Source organism: Oryx dammah, unplaced genomic scaffold (genome assembly GCF_014754425.2).
Source record: "Oryx dammah isolate SB20612 unplaced genomic scaffold, SCBI_Odam_1.1 HiC_scaffold_5, whole genome shotgun sequence".
Lineage (NCBI taxonomy): Eukaryota > Metazoa > Chordata > Mammalia > Artiodactyla > Bovidae > Oryx > Oryx dammah.
The window spans coordinates 102,314,952-102,341,417 of record NW_024070189.1 but is presented as its reverse complement, the minus strand read 5'-3'; the positions used below and the strand labels follow the sequence as shown (position 1 = coordinate 102,341,417).

The window sequence follows — 26,466 nt, the reverse complement described above, 5'->3', positions numbered from 1 at the left end:
CATTTCAAAAGCTCCTTCCTGGCCTCTTGGGCTCCAGCCTAGTCTCTGCCAGGTCCCAGAAGGGATCTTTGCTTGCTAAAATATGATAATGCTGCTGCTAATTCTGAGTGCTCAGTGGCTCCATGTGGCCCTCACAGCATCTGTATGATTAGCTCCCCAGCATGGCTCCAGCTGGCCATTGGTAAACTCCCTTCAAGACCCAACTCAGGGATTCCCCTGGTAGTCCAGTGCTGGGAAAGACTGAGGGCAGGAGGAGAAGGGGCAACAGAGGATGAGCTCGTTGGATGGCATCATCGACTTAATGGACATGAGTTTGAGCAAACTCCAGGAGACAGCGAAGGACAGGCAAGCCTGGCATGCTGCAATCCACTGGGTTGCAAACAGTCAGACATGACTGAGCGACTGGACAACAACAGGGACTTCCCTGGTGGTCCAGGGGCTAAGAGTCCTCGATCCTACTGCAGGGGGCCCGAGTTTGATCTCTGGTCAGGGAACTAGATCCCACATGCTACAACTACGAGTTTGCATGCCACAACAGAGAACAACAATCCCAAGTGCCGCAACTAAGACCTGGCACAGACAAATAAATTAAAAAAAAAAAAAAAAAAAGACCAGCTCAAAGAGCAAGCCCACTTCCTCCAGGATGCCTTCCTAGAGTTTCCCCCGGCACAATGAGTCCCTCCTTCCCTCCCCGTGGCCCTTCAGCATCAGGCAGAAAATTGGCCCCAAAGAGTCAATCCTCCATGCCCAGTTCAGTCCAGAATCTGCCTACTTTTCTGCATCCCTGCAGCCCCAACCTGGTACCAGCCGAACTGACTACTCAGATGACCCTTTGGCCTCCCTTCTGGCCTTCTATCACTTCCACTCCTGCCCCAGGCAGCCACAGGGGCTTTGGAAAATCATAAATCATAATATATCTCTCCCCAGCTCACACACCGTCCACAGCTCCCCACTGTTCTGCAGTCCACTCCTTCGCCACAGCCCCTGCCTGCAGAAACCCCCACTCTCCTCCTCTCTCTCGCTTGCTTATTCTGTTCCAGCCACACCAGTCTCCTCACTGTTCCTCAAACATGCCAAGCTCGTTTCTGCCTCAGGACCTTTGCACGTGCTGTTCCCTCTGCCTGGTATGCTGCTTTCCTAGCTCTTGCCTGACTGGCAACACCTCCTCTCTTGTGGCTCAGCCCATGGTCAGCTCCCTGGAGAGGCCCAACTTACGGAAGCCTCTCCTACCCCTCAGTCGTTCTCTAACACATCTCTGTTTTATTTTCCTCACTGTGTTCCCAGTGCCCAGCCCTGGGCCTGGCATACCGTAACTGCTTAGTCTTTGTTGACTGATGAATGACCCCACACATTCAACACTGGCACCTGGTCCTTTCCATACAGGCAGCTCACTGCCAAGCCCAGAATGTCAGTCAATATTCACAGGAGAAAAACGGATCAGAGGAGCTGCTCCCTGAGGGTTGTCTCTAGGGAGTGAGGTCACAGGATCTGGGTGGTGGAAACTACCGGGGGTCTTAGAGCTACTCCAACTCAGTTCAACTCCCTCCTTCTGGCTGTGCGGCTGCAGGTGGATCACTCAACCTCTCTGAGCAGGTTCCCCCCACCAGTGACCTGAGAAAGTGGACAGTGACCCTCCCGAGAGGACTCCAGAACACACAGTCATGACAATAATTATTATTATTATCATATTAGTATTATTTCAAAGGTTGGCACTTTGAAGTCACCATTTTTTCTATCCAACCCCTGGCCGACCCCCCTACTCCCAAAGGTGACCTGAGTTTGCGATTCACTCACCCTGGAGTGCAGGGGTCTTCCTGATGAGACACGATGAACGGAGCTGTCTGCTTTAGTCCCACTGGGCTACCACTTGGCTGGCAGAGGGCTGTGGCCACTTTTCTTCCCCACCCCCCCGCCCCGCCCTGTAAGGACCAGACATGGGTTGTGGGGTGGAGCCAGGGTCCCAGGAGGCCCCCAGACTGCAATGGTCTCTAGAACAGATCTGTGCTCTGACAAGCTGAGTTTTACCGTGTAAGGAAAACCTTCAGGGAAACCTGTGATCAGGAGTGGTGCTGTCTGTCCAGGTGGGGGCCTGTTTCCTTCTGTGGACCCCCGCTGTAGATACACCCCCCACACTAGACCCCCCCTCCCTGGAGGTCCCCTCCTTCCCCTGACACCCTTTCCTTGTGCTGGTCCCTATCTTTCTCTCCGGTGCCCCCCTCACCGCACCCCCACCAATTCCTTCACCACAGGAAGAGCTGAGCGGGTGAGGCTGACATGGGCGCCTGTGAGGATAAAAGAGTCAAGGAATCCCCAGCTTGACCAGTTCTATTCTTGGCTGCCCCTTAATTCTCCCAGGTCTGCAGCTGCCCTGGGGACTGAGGCTCCCTCACGGAGTTCGCTGTCTCCAGAAGCCCCATGTGAGCACAGTAGCCTCATCCCGCCCTGGAGGAGAGGGCAGAAGGGAACACACGATGGTCCCACGGTGCCGCAGGGTTGGGGGAGACCTCAGGACGGGACTGAAGGGAAAACTCAGCCAGCCGTGAGCATCACAGCCGCCCTTTCTTTCGCCAGAGGTCTGGGGTCGGGGCTCCCGGCCAGCTTCATGGCTTTGGTGCTGCCTGTTCTAGCCAGAGGACCTTTTGAAGTTGACCCTGGCCCTTCGGAGGGCAGAGAATTGTAGAAGGTCAATAGCAGGTGAGTGATCAGAGTGGCAATTATTCCATAGGCTCACAATGCTTGGCTTGCCCATCTGGAATTCCCCCCACCCCCAAGGGTTTCCTCCTAGGTCTTGGGCTGGCTTGGGGAGTGGGGCTAGGAGGCATGAGAGACCCGGAAGCCAAAAGGAAGGAGCCAGGTCGGGTGTGTGGGGTGGGGAGGTGGGGGGATTCTCCATTCAGTCCCATGGGGCCTCTGGCAGGGCAGAGAGATTGGAGAGAAGGATGGAAACCCTCCTCCCTTTCCAAGGCCCCTGGGGAAGGCCCTCACACCTGTGGTTAAACGCAGGGAGTGGAGGACCCTAGAGCTGACACCACCCGCTGGCTTCTGAGGTTAGTGAGCCATAAACCCCCGCTCTGCTCCTGCCCAGCTGCGTGACCTTGGCTAAGTGCTAACTCTCTCTGGGCCTCTCTCTCTGTCCGTGGGGGTGGGGGTCAGAGAAGAAGAGAGAAGAGTCTCGAGCTCCACAGAGCAGGCGCTCAAACGCACAGTAGGCTGGCAGGTGGGGGTTTCCTTCTACTCCGCCGCATGGCCGGCCGGGGGAATCCCTGCCACAGACTGGGAGAGAAAGACCGGGCGGAGGGGGGAGGAAGTGGGGAGGGGGCAGTGGGACCAGTCCTCCCCCTTCCCAGCACACTGAGGGCCCCGCGGGAGGGTCCGCATGTCTCCACCCTCACCTCTGTGGGAGGATGTCTCCGCATCCCAAATTCCGGGAGCGGAAGCCCCCTTCTCCAGGGTTGGGGGCCCTGGAGCTGACTCGGGGCTTGGTGTTGAGTGGGGAGAGGGATGGAAGGGGGTTTCCTTCCCTTCCGCAGCTCCCGCTTTGAATTCTCCGAGTCGGGCAAACCCTGACCGAGACTCCCACCGAGGAGACGGCGAGCGCCGCGGAGACCTCCACCCTGTAACCCACCCCTCTACTGCCTACTCACCGGCCGGAGTCGGCCGCGGCAGCTGGAGCCCCCGCGCCTGGCCCGAGCGCGAAGACAAGTGCCCGGCCGGGCAAGGGCGTGTGAGCCGGGAGGGAGTGTGCGCGCCGCCGCAGAGCTGACCCCCTCCCCGCCGTTCCGGGCCCCGCCCCGCCGCCCGGGGAGGGGGCGCGGACCGCGCCGAGGGGGAGGCAACCGGCGGCTGCCACCGCGCGCCCCCCTCCCCCGCCACGCTGCTCTAGAAGTGGGGGGCGGGAATCCCCGTCTCGCGCAAGCCCCCTCCCCGCAGGGGCGTGCCAGCAAATCTCCGACCAGGTTCCAAGAGCCGAGAAGACCCTCTGCCGCCGCTGGCCCGCGGCGCTCATGTTTTAGGTGGGGAAACTGAGACCCGGGGCGGGGGGAGCCCCTGACCTGGGTCCAGCGACCCAGCAGCACAGAAGACAGCTGTCTCGCCCTCCCCACCCCCGGGGACCGCTCCCGGGATTGGGGGAAGAAGCCGAGGCCAGGGCGACAGAGGAAGGCTATTAAGCGCCCCCCATCCGCGAACCTTGAGTGGGACCCGGGGACTCCAGGAGGAATCGGGGGTTTGGGGCAGCTGGTGATGCTGCCCGGGCTGGAAGGTCCCAGCGAGGGAGGGGAGACCCGGGATGTCCAGAAAACTAACCACAGTAAACTTCTCCGTATTACTGTTGCGTCGTGATACCCTGAAACCAGCCCTCTTAAATGCAGGATGCCGGGACCCCGCCGAACGTGAAAGGAAGAGGCCTGGATGGCAGGGTTTGTGAAGGTCACTGCCAAATGAGAACAATGCGGCTACCGAGGTCTGGGTCACTAGAGGATGGGGTACTGAGTCTAGGGCTCAGTCCTCCGATGACCTTGGCTCTACGCAAGCCCCTCTCCGAGTCTGTTTCCCGGAGTGTCTGGACTGCACAGTGCCCACCTCTGGGGTCCCTCCAGCTCTTGGGAATCTGTAGGGCTGCCGGCTACGTTTTGCTGGTCTCCTTCAACTTTCCCCTTACCTCCAGGAAGCGTGGCGCCCTCCCAAAGACCACTGTCGTCGCCTGCTGCCCCCGCAGCTCCGCCCGCCCCGTCTCTGAACCCCCCACCCACCTTCCACCTGGGCCTGGGGTGTGGGGAATTTCCTCTCGGGAGCCAGAAGGCTTCTACGAGCCTACATCCCTTTTTTCGTTGTCCCCCCCCGCCCTTTTCTTCCATTCATTCTAAAAATAGCCCTCCCTCTCCAACCCCCCCTCCCCCTCTCCGGGCCGGGAGCGTCTCGTGAAAGGTACTGTGCTCCCGGGAGGGGTCCCGAGGCGGGGATCCCGCGGTGCGGGAGGGGCTGGGGGAGGCGACTCGCGGAGGCGAACGGGGAGGGGGAGGCGACTGGGAAGGCTTTCTTCCCCCTTCCCATTATGTGTGTGTAAGCCGCGCTCAGAGGGAGCCGCCAGCGTGACCGTGCCCATGTGTGGAGGGAAAGAGAACAAAGCGGCGGGGGGCCTCCGGGGTCTGCATTGTGTGGGCAGAGAGGGGGAGGGCTGCGGGAACCGCGGGAACTCCACAGAGGAGGGGCCTCACCCTGCACTTCTCAGGGGGTGACTTCCAGCGCGTGGGAGGATGCTGAGGCCCCTGTGAGAGTCCAGAGCTGGTGACAGGACACGCGTCATTTGGGGTGTCCCCCGCCCTTGAACCCCACCATTGCCCTGGAGAAGCCCCGGAACGCCCCCTCAGTCCCGCAGCTCATGTATCCCCAGTGTCATCCCACTGTCCCTTCTCTGATGCAGCCACAGAATTCCATCGTCAACCATGTGACTGGTCACATTCTGCCCCACATTACCGGCCACCTCCTCCTTGAACCAAAGGATGATCCTCGTTCCTCCCCTCTTGCAAGGCCCACGTGGTCTGGTCTAACCCCAGCTTTTCAGCTGTCACCCTGTCCAGCCTTGGGGCCTTTGCATCTGCGGCTCCTTCTGCCAGGATCACCCTTTCCCAGCTCTCCTCAACCCCTATTGTCTTTCAGAAGCCCGGTCCAATGTCACCTCCTGCCTAGAGGCTTTCCTTATCTGGGCACATCAGCCTAGTTTGCTGTCCTCAATCCCTAGTGGAAGCGGTGGTCACTTACTCACCTTTGGCTTCCCCAGAAATGGGGAAGGGGAGAATGGGGGGTCCAGTGCCACCTGGGCCTGGCTGATGAGAGGAGAGGTCCAACTCTGACCTAAGACCACCCCAGAAGTTACCCAGCTCCAAATAAAGGGATGGCATCACCCTCTGCCCAGTGACCCACCCCCAGGAAGCACCCCTAGGACATGGCACAAAAGATCCAGGATCTGATTCTGCAGGGGTATTGCCTAGGACACTGAAACTATAAACATAGTCAGGGCTCAAATGTTTCCCTTTTGAGGACTGCTGGTTTCCAGAATAACATGCCCCTGGGAAAAGTGATCCATGAGGCCGAGTTTTTGGCCTGTTGGGCAGAAGCCAGGCAGGAGGTACGACTGAGTGTTCGGATGGCAAATAGATATGAAGGGCAAAGATGAGAAGTGGGGATTGGGGGAGGCATCGAGGGGCAGCCTAGGGCCAAGGACTGACCTTTTCTGTTATTAGCTTTCCTATAATGTTTTATTTTCTTACTTGTTTTCAAAACCAAGGAGGATAAAAGGCAAATTACTTTGTTGGAAGGTACAAAAGCTCAGACAGGGTGTGTGTGCCTCTAAGGTACGAAAAATGAAGCTGTGTTGAAGAATCAAATACTACCCCCAGGACTTGCCTCCATAAAATTACCCTCCAAAATTTTTCTACGTATCTACTATATGCTAATATGCCCAGAGATTGAGGGGAAGCCTGGTATAGGAGGGTCCTGGCTCTCAGGCTTGAGAGTAAGGAGCCCTAGAGGTTCCAGGAGAAGGAGGTGATGGCAGCTGGGATAGGCAGAGACATTATATCATTTCAGCAGGATCAGGCCCATGGCAGAGAGTCTGGAGGGGCTTTAGGGGTTGAGAGAGACAGAGACAGCCACACAGAGAGACAAAGAGAGAAGGCGGTGGAGGTGCCATGCCTTTGCTCATTGTATTGCTTGGCTAGGACTCCACCTCAGGGTGGTGTTCGAAGCCAGGATGGGAGATGGCAGGGGAGGGCACCAGGGTGCAGGCCTGTGGGGCACCAGAGAGATAAGAAACAAAGGAATCATCTGATCTGAGAGGTCCCAGTGGCTTTCAGAAAGGCTCAAGGGACAGGCAGGGGATGGGGTTGGCCGGGAGGAGAAGGAAGTGGTCCGACCAAAATTAGAGCTGCTAGTAAAACCAGTGCACGGAATGGGCCACACTTAGAATAAAAATTATTCCATTGCTTAACTGAAAGTCAAGTTCTACTGGTGTGTCCTGTAGCTTTTCTTCTTCTAAATCTGGAAATCTTAGATCCAGATTTCCTGGCTCAGCAAACCTGGGGTTTGCAGGTTGGCGGCTGGGGTGGTGTCCTGAAGGTGTTCGTCCCCTCCCCGTAGCCACCCCTATACCCTACCGTGTTCCCTTCATAAGCTTCTCTTTGTTCCCCTCATAGTGACCATGTCCTTTAGCTGCTCCCCCTGTTCCTCCTCCCTTCTCCTCCGTTGTTGCCTTTCCTCTACTATCTTCCTCATTAATCCCTCCTCCGACCTCACCCAGTACCCCTCTCCCCACCACCTCTACCCTTTCCCGCGCCCCCCTACCTTCTCAGGCACCCACTCCGCCTCCTCTTTCCACCACCATTCTCCCCCGTTCCCCAGCCCCTCTCTCCGCGATCATTCTCTTCCCTGGCACCCACCTTCTCCAATCATCCCCACACACCGCCCCCCGCATCGACCCCCCCAGGCGCACGAAGGGGAACCCCAGCCGCAGGCGCGGAGCCCCACGCAGGCGCAGAAACACCCGGTTTCCCCGAGGCTGCCGCCGCCCCCGCACTGCGGCCAGCGCGCCGGGTTGCCAAGGCGACGGCGAGAGCGGGAACCTGGGGAAGACCCCACGCTCGCTCCCTCCCCCGCCCACGCCTCAGCAAACCCCACTCCAGTTTGAGCCGGTTTCCCCGCCCCGCCCCCAGTGCGCAGTGCGGCAGGTGAGGATTCCCTGGCCCACAGGGCGGGGGTCGGGCGGGGGTCGACGCATGCGCGCCGTGCGCGGCTTTTCCCTCCCCGACTCGAGCGCTACGGGAAAGCCCTGGCGCTGTTGAGACAACCCCCGCGCAGGCGCACTGAGTGTCCGGCGTCCCCGCGGCCCCGCCCGGTCGTCCTGGCAACGCGTGGAGAGGGCAGGGAGCGCACGGAACTCCGGTCTCACGCCCCCTCCCGCGCACTGCGGCGAAGCCGGGGATTCCCTGTTGCCTGCGCGCATGCGCGAGCCCGGGATTCCGCGGGGGTGGGACCAGAAGATAGAAGTTTGTTTGCAACAGTCGTTGTTACCGTCGTCTTTGGGTATGCGAAATGAAGGCAGTTCTTCTAGCTTCTGTCCTGAGTTTTACCTTCACTCTCTGGCCTACCAGCTATTCCCCCACAAGTCCCCAGCAGAGCTTGCCACGCACAGCTCTGGCACTCTTTCTACTCTGCTCACACATCACTATGGCTCTCCTTCGCCCTGGGGTAAAGCCCCATTCATCCCACCCCTTGGCATCCAAGGCCCTATAGGCTCGGCTTGCTTCTTCCCTCCGATTACTCATCACTGGTTCCAGACTTTCCCTAATTCCTGGCCACAACAAATACCCCAAACCTGGCCATGCAGGAGGCTCCTTTGCCAAGCCTTCTTCACGATCTGACCTTCCTAGGTACCATCTCCTAGATTCTCGAGGTGGCCTAGGCTTGGATACTGTTTTCAGTCCTATTTTATATAGGAGGAACCAGGCTCAGACCCATTAAGGCCTTGATCTAAGGCCCCCAGAGGTAAAGAGGCAGAGGCCTCCCTTTGTGGGGAGCCATCTGGGCTTCTGTGTTACTCAGCTGATAGCTTCGAGCCCTAATTCTGGGCCCCACCTCCACACTGCTGACTGAGTGCTTTCTGAGTATGTGACACAGGCAGGCTCCTTTCTTTTTCCATCTAGAAAGAGGATCAGTGTAACAGGGGGCTGTCCCCAGGGCTCAGTGAAATGACATTTGTTGTTCAGTCGCCCAGTCATGTCTGACTCTTTGCAACCCAGTGGACCGCAGCACGCCAGGCTTCCCTGTCCATCACCATATCCCAGACCTTGCTCAAACTCGTGTCCATTGAGTTGGTGATGCCATCCAACCATCTCATCCTCTGTTGTCCCCTTCTCTTCCTGCCTTCAATCTTTCCCAGCATCAGAGTCTTTTCCAATGAGTCAGCTCTTTGCATCATGTGGCCAAAGTATTGGAGCTTCAGCTTCAGCATCAGTCCTTCCAATGACTATTCCGGATTTATTTCCTTTAGGATGAACTGGTTTGATCTCCCTGCTGTCCAAAGGACTCTCAAGAGCCTTCTCCAACACCACAGTTCAAAACCATCAGTTTTTTGGTGCTCAGGCTTTGTTATGTTCCAAATCTCACATCCACACATGACTACTGGAAAAACCATAGCTTTGACCATACAGACCTCTGTAGGCAAGGTAATATCTCTGCTTTTTAATATGCTGTCTAGGTTTGTCATAGCTTTTCTTCCAAGGAGTAAGCGTCTTTTAATTTCATGGCTGCAGTCACCATCTGCAGTGACTTTGGAGCCCAAGAAAATAGTCTCTCACTGTTTCCATTGTATCCCCATCTATTTGCCATGAAGTGATGGGGTCGGATGCCATGATCTTTGTTTTTTGAATGCTGAGTTTTAAGCCAGGTTTTTCACTCTTTTTCACTTTCATCAAGAGGAACTAAAGTTCTTCTTCACTTTCTGCCATAAGGGTGGTGTCATCTGCATAACTGAGGTTATTGATATTTCTCCCAGCAATCTTATCATGTGCTAGGCCAGGGTCCAGCATCCAGAGGATGTTTCTCACAGCTGGTCCAGTCCCCGACACCCCCCACCCTCAATGCTCCTCTCCAGACTCTGCTCCCTGAACAGCTCCTGCCCTCAAACCCCATGGGATCTTCCTGAGGTCCTTCCTGGACCCCTCACATGCCTCTAGTCCTGCCTCAAGAGTTGGCTCCTGAGGAAATCCCCAAACTAAGCCAGTGCTCAGTATGTATGTTGGTTAGTTTTTATGTCAGCTGCTATTGTTTCAGGCTCCTGCTATACTGCACTTCAGCTGTATTCAATCATTAAAGGCACCCCACCCCTCGCCCCGTTGAACTAGGAAGCCCTGTGTCTCAATTTTCCCCTCTGGAAATGGGTATCCCAGGGACTTCCCTTGTGGCTCAGTTGGTAAAGAACTCGCCTACCAATGCAGGCAGACCTAGGTTCGATCCTTGGGTAAGGAAGATCTCTTGGAGAAGGAAATGGCAACCCACTCCAGTGGGAGAAATCCCATGGACAGAGGAGACTGTTGGGTTACAGTCCAGGGGGGTTGCAAAAGAGTCAAACGTGACTAACTGACTAACCAATAACAACTCTGTAGGAGTTGTGACCTCCAGGCCTTTGCGCATGTGGTTTCTTCAGCCTTTTCTGCCCCTTGTCAGTGTGGAGAAGTCCCATACTTCAAGGCCGTCCCCCCACGAAGCCTTTTACCCCTCTACTTCCGGGCAGAGCCTGGCTCCCTTTGGCTCAGCCATGACCCCACACAGATGGGGCCATCTATAAAGATCTGCATCTGAGACCTGATGTCTGGGAGATGAAGCATTCTTGGCAGGAAGAACTATGCATGTAGGCCATGAGGGGTAACAAGCCTGCTGTGCTGGAGAAGTTGAGAACAAGCAGATGATGGGGCTGGAGCTGGAGGGTGGCAGAGGGTGAGGGGATGGGGGCCAGTGGTGCAGAGAGGAAGTCAAGTCACTTGGGTGGAAGCCCATAGTAGTGATATAGTAAACGCCTGGACCCCGCCCCACACACTTGGGCCCATCTCCCAGCTGCCCTTCCTCTCCACTGGCTCCCTGAGGTCAACTAAGCCTTAGGAAGCCAAAACCAAGTTGAGCTCTCACCCAGCCCTTCCGCCTCCGACTGGACACTCATTCCTACCCAGATCCACCTGCCCACTCCAGCTTCCAGGGCCTTGCCTGCCCATTGCCCTGCCTCTGCAATGGAATCTGACTCATTTCCCACAAACGCCTGCTCTAAAGAAACCCTCCACCAGAAAGCCTGCCCAGGACTTGACCCAGATGCCTCCCGTGTTGGAATAACAGCAGAGCAGCCTACATCGCCTGACCTCAACACAGTATGTGACCTGGCTGCTGATTCAGGACCAGAATCTCAGGATGCCAACAACTCACCTCCAACTCTCCTCTGGTTCTATCTCTGCAGTACTGTGTGACCTGAAGCCAGTGCCTCAACCTCTCTGAGCTATCCCTTTGCAGCAACCCAGCAAAGCTTCCAAGAGATAATGGTATAGGCCTCTCACTGGACCACTGGCCCAGGCAGAAGCAGAACACTGTCTGCTCTACACTATCTTACCTAGCCTGCTAGGACAGGAGCGCTTTGGGGGTCCCCTCGTTCAGCTCTCCTCTCCCACCACCCACTCACGCATCGACCCATACCCACGTAGACTTCAAGTGCACACTCTGCCTCACCGGCCACCTTTATTAGGCACTCGGCCCCAGGATTCTGGCGCGCACAGGAAGGGCAGGGGTGTCACTGCAGCAGGGGCCCTGTAGCGGGAGATGTGGCCAGTGATGCCACCGGGCCCCTAGGACACACGCCATGGCCCCAGATATCTCTGTAGCCCTTGGAGCTGACCCAGCGGGATGGCATGTGGGGTTGCGACCCTGACCGCCTGCCCGGGCGGCTCCTCCAGTTCCAGGCTCACTTGGGGGTGTTGAAGGGCACCGCCCGCTGGTTCATGGGATTATCCGGTGAACGCAGCCACTCCTTTTTAAGCATCTGCTTCAGCTGCGACAGCCGCATATTGGGATTTTCTTGCTTAAGCCGCGGCAGCTGCGCCTCCTCAAAGGCAGTGAAGGCCGCCCGCATGCGGCGCTCCGGGTGTCTGTCCACCGCCTCCTCCGTCACGCTGGTGAAGACGCAGGCGTCAGGGGGGCTGGGGCGCGGGCTGCCCCGCCCCCGGGCCTAGCCCCACCCGAGGTCCAAGCCCCGCCCCCAAGGCCTAGGCTCTGCCGGGTACCTGAGCACAGCGATGGCGTCCTCGATGGTGCGCGCCTCCACGCTGCCCTCCTCCAGCACGCGGCGGTTCACGTTCTCCTCCAACGGCACCTCCAAGTGGCTTTTGGCTTTCTCGGCTGCGGGCGGGAGCGGCAGGGGAACAGAGACATGAGCAGAGATGCTGAGTTCCAGGGAGATGAGAGAGAACGGAGGGGACCAAGTAGGGGAGAAAGGGAGGCAGGCAGAGGAGTGATGGAAACGCGACCCCCTCCCCAAGTTCCACCTATCGGGGTGGGCCACTCCTGCCCCTTAGCCCCCGACTTACTGCCCTGCAGCCCACCACTCAGGAGACACCCCCTAAGCCGCTGCTGTCTCCTCGCCTCGGGGCACCACATCAGCCTTGGGCACCCGGGAGAGCACAAGCTAGGGTCGGGTGCGGCGTTTACACACGTGCGTGCCTATACCATCTGTGTTCAGAGCCAGACCTGCCGAGACCCCACCCTTGCAGAGCCCACACAGCTTCTCTGGAGGTGAGGAGGAGGCCCTCTGGACTCAGTTCAGGGGGTGCATCCACTGCCTCTCATTTCTCAGGTAAAAGGGCAGCTCCAGCGTGGGCCCAGGCCCCACCTGGGTCAGGGCTTTCCTTGTGCTGATGGTCTCGGCGGAGAGTCTCCTCAATCTGGGCGCGGGTGACCTTGCTGGAGGTGGCCCCCCGGGGGGCCTTGCCACCCTTGAGCTTTGAGTCTTCCTCCTCCAGCAGCCGCTGCGTCTCCTTCTTGCGCTCGAGCTGCTCCAGGCGCCGCTTCTCCTTCTCCTCCTGAGGGGATGGAGAGTCAGGCATGGATCCTGCCCCAGTGGCATGGGGTCCGGTTCTCATCCCAACCCATGTGATGGAGACTCTGCTGTGTGTTAGACCCCATGCTGGTCGTAGGGGACACGGGAGCACCATGGGCCTACCTGGGGGCTCCCATCCTACATGTCTATGGGAACCTTAGCCAAAGCAGTGGGGTGGATGGCTCTAGAAGAAAAAGTGATGCCTAGGCTGGGGAAGAGGAGGGTCCTTAGTGGGAGGAATGGCAGGTCCAAAGGTCCTGAGGCAGAAACCACCTAACATGACAGGGACAGAAAGAAGTTAGAGTGAGGAGGGGAAGTGTGAAGGGAGAAGAGGTGGGGAGGGCAGAGGTGGGACCACGGGGAGCCTCAAGGGCATGGGGAAGGGTTTGTACTGGATTCCAAAGGTGACAGGAGCCACTCGAGGGTCTGAACCCATCTGCCAGCTGGGGCAGTGGTTCTTTTATGGGCCAGCAGACCTTGGGGAGGCACTGCTGAAGTGTTCCCAGCTGAGTGTCACAGAGGCTGGGGCTGCCCCCACGCTGGCTCCCCAGGAAGGTTCTGATGCCAGCTGGTCGAGGAGACGTGTAGCCTACAGTACTTGTCCTGGGCTGCTGGCCCTCCACTGCTCTGGGGACAGCATGAGGTTCTGCTTCATTTGTAGTTCGGTGTGGCCTCAGGCTTGAGATAGTCTCCTGCCGCCCACCCAGCGCCCCCACAGAGTGCTGTGCTGCAGGCATCCTCGCCTGCCCACCCACTGCCTGCAACTCTGCCATCCGCCCTCCGTGCCTTGGAGATGGTCTGTGTGCTGGTAGTGGCCCCTGTGACAGGACTAAGGTTCCTGAGGACACGTACTGGGCCCCTGACCGCCAACCTGCCTGATAGGAAAGGAGGAAGGTTTAAAGGTCAAGGCTGTTTGGACACAGCTGCTGGGCTCCCACATCTGTGGTCAGGTGCCTAGGGTAGGGCCATTGAGCTCTGAGTCTCAGTTTCTCCACTGGTCCTCGTGAGGCTCCTTGACCGCTGCATGGCGCATGTACAGCCCATGTTTACCCCATCCACAACACAACCCTGCCTCAGGGCCTTTGCACTAGCCGTTCTCCCACTTGCAACGCCACTGCCAGCCTCCTCTCCTGGTTAACTCTGGCTCACCCCGAGCTCCTGGCTCCCTATGCACCTGCTCTACCGCATGGCTCTTTCCTGTGCCCCACAAATCCCTGTTTCCAGTCTTTTGATCACCTGGCTTATCCCGGAGGCAGGCCCTGGCCCAGCACACAGTATGTGCTTAAGTAAAAGTGTGCTGGACGATTGAATGGATGGATTCCAGAAGGCTCCAAGAACCCAGGAAGGGCATGCAGACTGTGGCTGTGAGTCTCTTGGGACATGGGACTGAGGAAGAAACATAAGCATTTACACTCTGACATTCAGCAGAATTTTTCTGGAAAAGTCACTCCCAGTTTTTTACAAAGGGCAATTAACAATTGGCAGCATCTGGTGACGGGTGAAGGATGAGGCCACTGGTGGAATATTCCGGAGCCATCAAAAATGAGCCTCATAAATAATCTAGATGGAACCCAGAGAGTCACGTGCTTATCGCCGAGTTGCTTAATATGGAACAAATGGAGACAAAATGCTACCCTCCGGGCGGGGCGATGAATTAGGCCCAGCTTGAGGCCGATGCCTGGTAGCAGGGAGAAATCTGGCTGCAAGATACCCCTGAACTGAGGACCTGGCCTTTAGGGTATGGCATTGGGTGAGAAGAGCCTTTGGTGTCACATGGGGGCGGGGGGGGGGGGGAGGGTGCTTTTTTTAGTGCTTTAGAACAAACACGGATTTTCTTTTCATAGAAACTGTCTTTTTAAAGCAACTGTCACGTAAGAAAGAGGGACCAGGTGTGCTCTGTAGACTGTGGGCCCCCTCACCCATCAGCAGGAAGAGGGATAAACAGAACCCAGAAAGTCAGCCAGTGAGGAAGAAGAACCATCAGAGGCTCCATGTAGAATACTCAGGGGGGAGAGTTCCCTGGTGGTCTATTAGGATTCAGCACTTTTGCTGCTGCAGCAAAAAAAACCAAACACTCAGGAGGGGGAACTGTCTGGGAGGGGCATGGGGGCTGGGAATGTTCTAGACACCAGGGGCTGGCAAACTGTGGCCTGTTTTGGTTAAGTTGTGGTCTATCTGCATTCGGTGGCCTGTGCTACAACCACAGGTCGAGTGGCCTTGAGAGCCCGTCTGGCCCCTACTGCCTTTCTGGCCTCCACCTGTGCATCCTTCCGGGTGTGCAACACAGGGCAGGCTCCCTGGGCCACACCCCTGGGGCAAGGACTCTCACTGCAAACCTGAAGGCAGACGCCCAGCCTGGCTCCAGTCCCCACTTGCAGCCCTGTGTCTGGGGCTTCCTGCCTTGTCTGTGCCTCAGTTTCCTCACCTGGAGGATGGGAAGCCCAAGATGCAGGCCTGGGGAGGGCTCCTGTGCTGGGCTGGGCTGCTGCCTCTGGGACTGTGGAAAGGTCTCTGACTTTTCTGTCTAGATAACAGATCCTTGGCAGACGCTGGTTTTTCTTTTGGGTTTTAACTTTCCTGTATTGTCAAAATGTTGACAGTCAAAAAAGACAGGGGCTCCCCTGGCAGTTTAGTGGGACTCTGCACTCCCACTGCAGGAGGCACGAGTTCGATCCCTGGTAGGGCAACTAAGATCCTGTGAGCCACCAAAAAAAGAAAAAGAAAATTGAAAGATGTCCATGGACCCAGAATGTAGCATGGGGGCGGGGAGATTGGGGGGTAGGGAATCAGGGATATTCAATTCCAGCTAAAAACAAGGCAGGACTCGTCTTTCCCTACACAGAAAGACAGTGGGAAAAACCCACAAAAGCACCCGGGCTCTCCCAGAACTGGGCACGCACGGACGGTGCGTCACCACTGCAATGCTAGAGCCTGTCAGTCCTGGATCCTGGGACCCACCCAGGCGAGGAGGACAAGCGGCTTAGAATGGTTTCTGGCGCCATCTACTGGACCAAGTGCGTCAGCATCAGCCCTGAACCTTTCATCAATGAAGCACCCACTGTGTGCCAGGCACTGGGGCCCAGCAGAAGACAGTCAACTATCCCTGCCCTCGTGTGATTTTATAAACACTTGGAAGAACCGCGTCAGCAGGTCAGAAACGGGACCTATCAGTGTGTCTCAGCCTCGGCACCACTGGGTGTGGAGCACCCTCCCGTAGCTCGGCCCACCGAATGCCCACTGTGACAACTAAACCCGTCTCCAGCTGCTGCCAGGAGTCCCCTGCGTGCTCAAGGGTGAAGCACTGCCAGTCTTGTCTAATCCTGGCATCACATAAAGGAGAGAAACTAACCCATGGAGGGCTGTGATTCCCTAAACGTGCCAAACCCCGGCCTCCTCCGGGACCCTGCACAAGCCCTTGCCTCTGCTCCAGCCTCCCTCCCTAACGTGCTCCACGTCCAGTGCCACCTGGCCCTTCAAGCCAAAGACCCGGGGCGTCCCACCGCCTTCTGCCCTGCCCCCCTGCCCCGCCCAGGGCGGGGCGGGGCCGGGGCCCCCACCTTGCGCTGCTCCTTCCTCATGACGTGTTTGTCCTCGTCCTTCCAGTAGGCATCTTCCAGTTCCTTCTGCTTCTTGGCATCCGCTGCCGCCTTGGCCTCAGCCCTGCGTGCCCGGGCCGCTGCCGACTTGGTGTTCTCGCCCTGGAACTTCTTGGGCATCCCTCAGCAGGCTGTGAGACGAGGGCAGGGAACAGTGAGTCAAGGGCATCCACCGTCCAGAGCCTCACACTCAACACCTGTGCAGCCGTGACCCCCTTGGGGCCTCAGTGGCTTCGTCTACAAAACCAGGGCTTCAGACTCACTAATCTCTCTTTCAAAAAAAATCTGAGGTCAAGTTCACATAATGCACAAGGAACCATCTTAAAGTGCCCAAGTCAGCGGCATTTAGCACATCCACAATACTGTGAAGCCCTCACCTCTCTTTAGTTTCAGAACCTATTTCCACCATCCCCAAAAGGAGACCTGACCGCATCAGCTATCACTCCACATCCCCCCTCCCCCAGAAACCACTAATCTGCCCTCTGTGGATTTGCCTCTTCCGCATTCCTTTCGCTTAGCATCGTGGTTTTGAGGTTCATCCACGTTTGAGCATGTGCCTGTGCTTATGTCTGAATAATATTCCGCTATATGGACGGACCACATTATGTTTATCCGTCTGTCCACGATGGTGGACCTGTGGGTGGTTTCTGCTTTTCAGCTCTTACAGGTCATGTTGCTATAGATCCCTGTGGGCCAGTCTGAGAGGACCCTCCCACCGTGCAACCTCTGCGGAGCACTCCTCTGATCCCACAGCTGAATGCCTCTCCTCCTGGGTAAGCAGCTCCCCCCTGGCTAAGGAGAGCCCAGTGACCCAGCCCAGGCTCACACAGGCATGAGAAGTTCTAACAGCCGTAAAGCTGCTGTCCAGTGTGGGCGCCTGCTCTGTCTGAGCCCCACGCGGGGTGCTGGGGTGATCACGATACACTCAAACAGGAGGAGCCACCTTCCCCACACCTGGCCCCCTACTAAGCATTTTATATGGCCCAATTTCATCAAATGCTCCCAAAGCCTTAAAGCGGCTTCCTAGGCAGCTCAGTGAATAAAGAATCTGCCTGCAATGCAGGAGATGTGGGTTCAATCCCTGGGTCAGAAGATTCCCTAGGGGAGGGCATGGCAACTCACTCCAGTATTCTTGCCCAGAGAATCCCATGGACAGAGGAGCCGGGAGGGTTATAGTCCATTGGGTCGCAAAGAGTTGGACACGACTGAAGCAACTTAGCACACTGGCACACAACACCAAGTCTTAAACACAGGGACTGTCCTTATTCCCTTTTGAAGATGGGGAAGTCAAGGTACCTAGCCAAGTTGCACAGAACTGAGCCTCGGGTCTCACCTCCAAAGCCTGCCTTTCAGGTGAGGAAGGGAAACCAAGAAATTAAGAGCACCCTCCCTCCAGAATGCTGACACAAGCACCGTGAGGTCATGGCACAAGCCTTCAGCTCTCCAAGCCTCAATTTTCCTCATCTGGGAAATGGGCTGGTGTTCCTCATTCCTGAGTCATTTTCTCCCCACTGAGAATCTCCAGCTCAGTCCCTTACTGAACCTTGGAGAAGTAGGCCCAGCAACCAAGAAAGAAGGGGAGAGAATGTGGAGTCCATCCTGACTCAGGACCACCAGGTAACCCACTCCCACCAACCTCCTAGCTGTGTGGCTTATGGAGGAGGGGAAATCTACCTCTGAGCCCCTCTGGAAACTCTTAACATCAGCTCCCACTTGCAGCAGTTGCAATGCTTTACACACAGTATCTTACTGAATTCTCAAAACCCTGGCAGGTGATGGCCAAGCTGAGACCTGAAAGATGGATTGGAAGCAGCCCTGTGGAATTGAAGGGCTGAGACTCCTGGACAGAGGGCCCAGGATGTGCAAAGACCCTGTGGCAGGAAAGTCACGCGCTAGAGACAGCATGGAAGCCACTGAGGCCAGTGTGGGTGAGTCAAGAGTTAGGAGAAGGGAAAGATGGGGAGGGGAGGTGGGCGAGGAGAGAGAAGAAGGGACGGCGGGGCGGGGGGGCGGGGGGAGAGAGAGACTGGGAGGGAGGAGGAGGCAGTCAGTGCTAGGGGAGGGGAAGGGACAGGGAAGGTGCTGCTGTGGCTACTGCTAAGTCGCTTCAGTCGTGTCCAACTCTGTAAGACCCTATACACGGCAGCCCACCAGGCTCCCCCGTCCCTGGGATTCTCCAGGCAAGAACACTGGAGTGGGTTGCCGTTTCCTTCTTTTCCTTCCTTTCAGGCATGAAAGTGAAAAGTGACAGTGAAGTCGCTCAGTCGTGTCTGACCCTCAGCGACCCCATGGACTGCAGCCTTCCAGGCTCCTCCACCCATGGTATTTTCCAAGCAAGAGTACTGGAGTGGGGTGCCATTGCCTTCTCCGACAGGGAAGGTGAGAGGCTGATAGATCAGGATCTTAGGGGTAAGGAAGAACAAGGATTTTATTCTCTGGGCACCAGAGAACTTTTGGGCAGCTCTGGGCAGGTTATGAACAATTTCTGATTTATGCTGTCATGTGGGTGGGCGAGGGGCTGAGGGTGGCAGTCAAATGCTGAGCAAATTAGGATGGTGCTGTGGGCGGAGCCAGAGGTTTGGAGTCAGATGGAGCTAGGCAAAAACTGGAACGCTGACTGACCGATGTTGCAGTCTAAATTATGTCATCCCCTGCCAGCAGCAAGGCCAGGTAACTTTTCTTCCATTTTACAGAGGAAGAACCTGAGGCTCTGAGAGGGTGACATGCTCAAGGCCATCCCGTGGCTTAGTGGAGGAGCCCAGATTCCCACTCAGGCCCAGCCCCTCAGTCCCAACTTGGTCCTAAGCCTTGCCTCATCCCAGGCTGCCAGCTGGCCCTTCAGGGAACATCAAGGCAGACTGGGTCTCTGAGGCCACTGGTGCCCCTGACACAGGGAGGTAGTCCCACCAGGCTGAGATGGGGGACTGAGTCCCACGGGGAAGAGCAGGGCAAAGTTGGGGAGATCAGCGGACCCAGGAGACTCTGGGTTGAGTCCTGGCTCTGCAGTTGTGGCTGACATGCTCCCCTTGAGCCTCAGCTTCCTCATCTGAGAAGTAGGATTGATTACAGTCCCTCTATGCACAGGATGTAAGACCTGCCACGGCTGGGCTGAGTATGCCAGCCTGATCCTCATCTTGCTCCTGAGCCCCCTAACTCATTCATTACTGAGCATCTACAATGTACCCACCAGAAAACCTTTCTGGACTCCCCACGAGAGCTCTAAGAAGTCGGTGGGGGTCACAGTTTCAGTTGCGGAAACTCCCCCATTTCGCCCTCATTCTCTCAGCAGCAGCCACACCAGCTGCCTTGCCTTTTTTCAAACCTACCATGCAGGTTCCTACCTCAGGGCCTTTGCACTTGCTGTGCCCTCCACATTTGTTCCTCTTTTTACTCAGTTAATTCCAACTGAAACTTCGGGGGCTCAACTCCAAAGTGTTGCCACCTTCAAGAACCCTTTCTGGAAACTCCCTTGACTCTCAGATGACAAACTTTCTCTTGAGGTACTTGTTTGGGTTGCTATCTTATCTTCATTTACAGGATTACTGAACAAATGAAATTAAAAGATGCTTGCTCCTTGGAAGAAAAGCTATGACAAACCTAGACAGTGTATTAAAAAGCAGAGACATCACTTTGTCGACAAAGGTCCATACAGTCAAAGCTAAGGTTTTTCCAGCAGTCATGTATGGATGTGAGAGTTGGACTGTAAAGAAGGCTGAGCACCAAAGAATCGATGCTTTCGAACTGTGGTGTTGGAGAAGACTCTTGAGAGTCCCTTGGACAGGAAGAAAATCAAACCAGTCAATCCTAAAGGAAATCAACCCTGAATATTCGTTGGAAGGACTGATGCTGAAGCTCCAATACTTTGGCCTCCTGATGCGAAAAACTGACTCACTGGAAAACACCCTGATGCTGGGAGACACTGAAGGCAAGGGGAAAAGAGGGTGGCAGAGGATGAGATGGTTAGATATCATCACTGACTCAATGGCCATGAATTTGAGCAAACTCCAGGGGATAGTGAAGAATAGAGGAGCCTAGCCTGCTCCAGTCCATGGGGACTCAAAAACAGGCAGACACGACTGAACGACTGAACAACCATCTTCCCCACTAGGCTGAGAGCTCTGTGAGGGCAGGGCTGGGACTGCCTTGATCAGTGTCCTGTATAATGGGAGCTCAAAAAATGTTTTGAGCAAATGAATAAACAAGCATTTATTTCCAGGGTGCCCTCAGTATTTACTTCACACTCTGTGTTGTGTCCAAGCTCAGCTTCTCATTTCTCTTCCTACTCACTTTCCTCCCAGCCTCTGAGCCTTTTCTCTAGCTGTGCCTTCACCTAATATACCCGTCCCCCTCCTCCTGTGAAAACCCTGTCCACTCACAGCAACTCAGACGGGGCATCCTCTCCCCTGCCCCTGTTGCTTAAGACTCTGATTCCATCCCAAAATCTGAAAAGGGCTTTTTTGACCCCCTCCTTCAGGCCAAGACTGAAATAGTTATGTCCCTCCAAAATTTACATGTTGATTTTGTGACTAACACTCAATATAACTGTATTCAGAGACAGGTCATCTGAGGAGGTGATAATGGGTAAACGAGGTCATAAGAATGGGGTCCTAATCTAACAGAGCTGGTGTCCCTTCAAGAAGAAAAAGACACCAGAATTTGCTCTCTTCACCATGTGAGAACACAGTGAGGTGGCCATCTGCAATTCAGGAAGAAGCCTGCACTAGGAACCAAACTGGTTGACAACTTGATCTTAGACTTCCTAGCCTCCACAACTGTGAGCAAATACATTTCTGCTGTTTAAGCCCAGTCAGTGGTATTTTGTTATAGTAGCCAGAGCTGATTAAAACAGACAGCTTTTCTTCTGTTTAATAAACACACACACACTTTGTCATTCAGTAAACATGCACTGCTGGATGGACAGGGCACGGGGTTGCAAAGAGTCAGACACGACTGAGCAACTGAACCGAACATGCAGCACCTACTATGAGTGGGATGCTGGGGAAAGAGGCAGTGATGATGGGCTTCCAGACTAAATGGGATTCCCAGGCTGGGTGGGATACAGACAACAGGAGTGTTAATTCCAGATCAGATGTGATGGGGCCATGCAGGTGGCAGGGGAAGTCAGGAGGGACCTTCTGACCCAGGGGGTGTCAAAGTGCTTCCTGAAGGAGACATCAAAGGAAAAACCTAAGGGTGTGGGGAGACCCAAGCCCCCAATGGTCGCGGGGAGGCAGGCTGGGTAGAGCGGACTTCTATTCCAGGGTAATGGGAAGGTGCCAAGGACCTCAGAGCCCTCTGGGGCTGCTGTGGTGGTGAACGGAGGACTGAGACAGAAGCACGAAGCTCAAGCAGGAGGAGTCTAAGGAGTAGTTTTGGCTAAAGCAGGGAGTACACTTAGGAGGGACTCAAGACCCACGTGGTTGATTAGATGTGAAAGTAAGATAGAATAAAACATGAAACTCAACACCGCCTCCTCCAAGAAATCCTCCAGCTACCCCTTCTAGGCTCCTCCAGCCCGTCGTCCCTCTCTCCAGCTCCGATCCTATTGCATGAGGCCAGGGACGTCCGTACCCAGCTCTGTCACCCCCAAGCCTGTAAGCTGCTCAGGAGCACGACCAGAACTAAGTAGCTTCGAACACGACGCTGTCCCGCTGGATCTCAGTCGTCCGCTCAGGGAAATGGGGATAGCCCCCGCGGGAACCCGGGAGACTGGAGGTCGGAAGTGCGTTCGTCTCTGACAACCCCACCTCCAGCCCTCCCGGGGAGGTGGTCTCAGGTCATGCTACCCCGCGGGGCTCACCCGCACCCCGCCCCCCGGCTCCGCCCGCGCCGCTGCCGCTCCTACCTCCTTCCCCCGGCGCCGGCCCGGTCGCACCTCCGTGACGTCACCGCGGGGCTTGCGCATCGACACCCCCAGGCGGCGCGTGCTGATTACGTCTGGGCTTCGTCGCCATCTTGGTAGAGGAAATGCTGCGTTGATCTCCAATCCAAATCAAGGGCGTTAGCTCTTTGTTTTTGTCTTCAAGAAGCGAATATTTTATAAATCCTCATCTCTTCCGCTCACTTCATATACTAACTAGTCAGGATGAGGGGAGCAGAAACTACAAACTGGACCATTGTCCTTACCGAGATGGCCGTTGCCCAGAAGGAAAACGGCGTCCTCGGTTTCACACGTGGGTCTGGAGGCGTCAGTCCGGAGTTGCTTGGCCGGTAGGGCGCGCCAGAATCCGTGGTCCCCGCGTGGCCGGTATAAGCGCTTCCCTTGTGGAAGCCTCCTAGGCCCTTTGTCATCGCTTTGTGCTTGCTCCCCTACTCCTGTCTGCCTCCCTACTGCGAAGCTTAAGCGGTAGGGAGCAGAAGAAAGGGACAGAGAAACTAAAACACCGCGCCGTCCAGGTCGAGGAAACAGGCTTACAGACCAGGAATGGAATTCGAGCAGAATGGAATTCGAGCAAAGTGTAATCGAAGGACTCAACATTCCTAGTGAACCCTTCCTCTAGGATTGCTTTTCACCACCCCCGCACACACCTTACTCTTTTTATTCAGCAATTAGGTTTGGGGCGGGGCGCAGTTTGTCGTAGGCACCTATACTTAAGATTTTCTGCAGTGTCCTCATCTATAAAAACGGTAGCAGTAGGGGTCTGAAAATGATTACACGGGGTCTAGCTATAGCGGGGAAGCAGGGCAGGGACTTGGGGGGTTTAGACAGGACGATTTAGGCAGGACCACAGAGTCCATTCTTCAAAAAGCAACACCAGTGACATTGCTGGGACCTAAGTGGGACTGTATATCTATCTCCCTTGCTCTCTTGCCTCAGATGGTTCTCCACTGCCCTGCAGGACTCACCGCACCTTCCCATCTCATCTGCCGCCTCTTTATTCTCTCAGCTCCAGCCACACCAGGCTCCTTTCTCCGATTTGCCAGGCACAGTCCTGCCTCAGGGAATTCACCAGTGCGGTTCCCTCTGCCCTCAGCTTTCCCCATGGGCTACTCCCTCACTTCCTTCAGGCCTTGGCTCAGATGTCCCTTTCTGAGAAAGACCTCGGACCTCTCCAAGTAGTTGGTGCCCCACTCCCAGCCCTCTTTTTATTTCCTGCATCGCATCAACTTGCTTTGTTGGTTTGTTTCTTTTCAGTCTCCCCTTTGGCTATGATGTCTGGGAAATGGAACCTGATATAACCTGATGTGATATTTGTCACCAACAGTGATGGGCTCAGCATCAACATTTATCATTGTTCAGTATTGGGTGGGATGTGGAGATGCCAAAGGCAACACCCAATTAAGCTTCTGCTGGTAAAGAGCCAGGTTTTTTTTTTTAATATATTTTTTAAATTTCAAAAGAAGAGCCAGACTTGTCACACCTTCCTGCGGACAAGGAGCCTCTTAGATCTGTTGACATAACTGAGGGGGTGCAGGTCAAGTGAATCGTTCCAGAACAAGCTAAGTCTTCTGCAAGGTGACTTTTGCCACCTCCCAGGCTAGAGGTCATGTCTCCCAACCCTAAGGGCTCTTTACTTCTATTGTTCTGACATTCTATAGCTCTTAGATGCTCACTGCTGCTGGTGCTGCTTGCTGCTAAGTCGCTTCAGTCGTGTCCGACTCTGTCCGACCCCATACACGGCAGCCCACCAGGCTCCCCCGTCCCTGGGATTCTCCAGGCAAGAACACTGGAGTGGGTTGCCATTTCCTTCTCCAATGCATGAAAGTGAAAAGTGAAAGTGAAGTCGCTCAGTCATATCCAACTCTTCCAGACCCCATAGACTGCAGCCTACCAGGCTCCTCCATCCAGGCAAGAGTACTGGAGTGGGTTGCCATTGCCTTCTACCTTAGATGCTCACATTCTCAAGTAAATATTGAGGATCTACTGTGGGCCTGTGTTGGGAAGACAGCGGTGAATGAGATAGTCACCTTCCCTAGTCTCCTGGGACTCAGAGTCAGGAAGTCATACAAAAAATGATTCTAACCTTGGCTGGAAGTTGTGCCCCTTGTTGAGTGGGTTACAGAAGTCTGAAGGTAGATTCTTTATGACACACAAGGTTTTATTTGATAACAGTGAAAACTTCTGTTTCACTGTTATATATTTGTATTTTCATATATCCGTAGTGCCTACTCACATACAGAGATATATTAGCAAATCCTGCACTGCAAATTGATAGGTGAATAATGTACACAATGAGGAAAATTCGAATTTGGGTCTTGGTTTTCCTGTAGAATGACTGTTACTTGATGTGAAGATGAGCAGATGGTGTCTTTGGTCCCTCAATTTTTGTTAACTCTCATGCTTTTTGAAATGTTCCCAAATTGTTTTTTGAAAGGACCCTTTACTTTTTAAAAATTTGTTAAACAATTTTATTTTGTTAGCTGCATCAGGTCTTAGTTGGGGCAAGTGAGATCTATTTCCCTGACCAGGGATCAAACCTGGGCCCCCTGCATTCAGAGCTCAGAGTTTTGGCCACTGGACCACCAGAGAAGTCCCAGAGATCCATTACTTAAAAAGAAAAAAAAAATCCTTAATAGCCATTGTTTATTGCTGTGAAAATAGTTTCTTACCTATATGACTTAAATCTTTTCTCTAGCCAGTCATGGTTTTACCTTTCCCAAACTCAGAGTAACACTGATTTTGGACGTGGGTGCAGCAGTGAGCAGCAGCTGGAAGCAAGGTCTTGGTTTCCCAGACCAGGAGTTCTAGCCACTGGACCGCAGGAGACAGCAATTAGGGCTAGAGTCCCTAGTCTTTTCCTGCCTAGCCAAGAACGAATTCAATCGAGGAGGCAGAACATAAAGAATAATGTAAAAAAGTTTATTGAAAAGAAAAGTACATGTGGAAAGGGGCATGGGCAAGCTCAGAGAGAGAGCTGTACCTTTGGGAAGTTTAAATCCTTTATAAAGGGGCTATTTTCTCCATCTGTGTCTTCCCTCAGGCCATCACCTTTTTTGTCCCTACCGGTTAATTTGTCTCAGGACCCTCCCCTGGAGTTCGCATGTGTACCCTCACCAAGATGGATCTTGAAATGAAGGCTTCTGGGAGGAGCAAGACTCATTACGGCCTGGAATTACCCTCTGACATTTGATTCCAAGGAGCCTTTTTGCACAGGTGTAGTGTCTCCCTTATCAGGCAGGGTTTTTTCCTTTATCCATGCCATGATTATTCCCTTAAGGTAAGAGACAAAGCCTGGCTATTACCCTGTTTTTGTTGGCTGTAAATTCTTCAACTGGAGCCCACCCATATCTCATCTCAGGGAATGCCAAGAGGAAGGTGGCTGATTGTAGATGGCCAACCTGGAGCCCATCTATGTCCTACCTAAACATAACCCTGAAGATGTCTGTTATGCCTCAAATCCCTTTGGGCATCCTTGCCTAGAATTCTCCAAATTTTAATTAATTTCAAACTGTTAGGAGAGCTTTTTCATTTACCAAATTTAGGATTAGTTTTAAAAGTGACAAATCAAAAAGAAAGCCATATTCCTCCATTCATTGTATTGAAATAAAATATGCTAAGATAAATATCTTTCAATGTATGGTCATTGTATACTTCTCAGGTTAAAAGAAGCACAGCCACTTGGAAGCACAAAGATTACTTTAAAAAAAGCAGTTTCAAAAGTTTTTGGTTTGGAGCCTGGTGGGCTACAGAGGGCAAAAGAATCAACCACGACTCAGCAACTAAACAACAACAAACACACACTCCTAACAGAAACTCTTAAGAAACTAGAAATAGGTGAGAAAATTCTCAGCCTCAACAAAGCAAAACAAAAAGCCTAGACCCTAGAGCTGAATTTAAAAGGTTTTAGGCAATAAAATGTCCCCAACAGTAGTGTGAACAGTGAACACACAAGAGGAGTAATTTTTAATACTCACTCAATAGAACAACTTTCTTGGAGAAGGCAATGGCACCCCACTCCAGTACTCTTGTCTGGAAAATCCCATGGATGGAGGAGCTTGGTGGGCTGCCGTCCATGGGGTCGCTAAGAGTCCAACACTGAGAGACTTCACTTTCACTTTTCACTTTCATGCATTGGAGAAGGAAATGGCAACCCACTCCAGTATTCTTGCCTGGAGAATCCCAGGGATGGGGGAGCCTGGCGGGCTGCCGTGTATGGGGTCGGACAGAGTCGGACACGACTGAAGCGACTTAGCAGCAGCAGAACAACTTTCTGGTTACATTCATAAATTAAGGGAAATAACAATGTTCAGAAAATAAATATAGTATAAAATCTATTGATCATTTTATATCTAATTATGACT

General features: G+C 54.4%; 1 protein-coding gene across 1 annotated transcript; it reads right to left on the bottom strand.

The window, feature by feature from the left end:
* Positions 1-11,242: 11,242 nt before the first annotated feature.
* Positions 11,243-22,127, bottom strand: CCDC124 (coiled-coil domain containing 124). The gene is made up of 5 exons (XM_040241149.1): positions 22,070-22,127; positions 16,186-16,355; positions 12,422-12,611; positions 11,817-11,931; positions 11,243-11,705 (listed from the first exon to the last, which is right to left on the bottom strand). The coding sequence occupies exons 2-5, from the start codon at positions 16,342-16,344 to the stop codon at positions 11,498-11,500; spliced, it is 672 nt and encodes a 223-aa protein (XP_040097083.1). The 5' UTR covers positions 16,345-16,355; positions 22,070-22,127; the 3' UTR covers positions 11,243-11,497.
* Between the last annotated feature and the right edge of the window lie 4,339 nt (positions 22,128-26,466).

What these genes read in the sequence shown, in the direction of transcription:
- CCDC124 (XM_040241149.1), bottom strand. Translation starts at nt 16,344, where the DNA reads ATGCCCAAGAAGTTCCAGGGCGAGAACACCAAGTCGGCAGCGGCCCGG. An exon ending in CAAGGAAAGCCCTGACCCAG is followed by an intron (nt 11,932 to 12,421) that starts GTGGGGCCTGGG and finishes TCCCGCCCGCAG; the next exon opens with CCGAGAAAGCCAAAAGCCAC. An exon ending in GACGCCATCGCTGTGCTCAG is followed by an intron (nt 11,706 to 11,816) that starts GTACCCGGCAGA and finishes CGTCTTCACCAG; the next exon opens with CGTGACGGAGGAGGCGGTGG.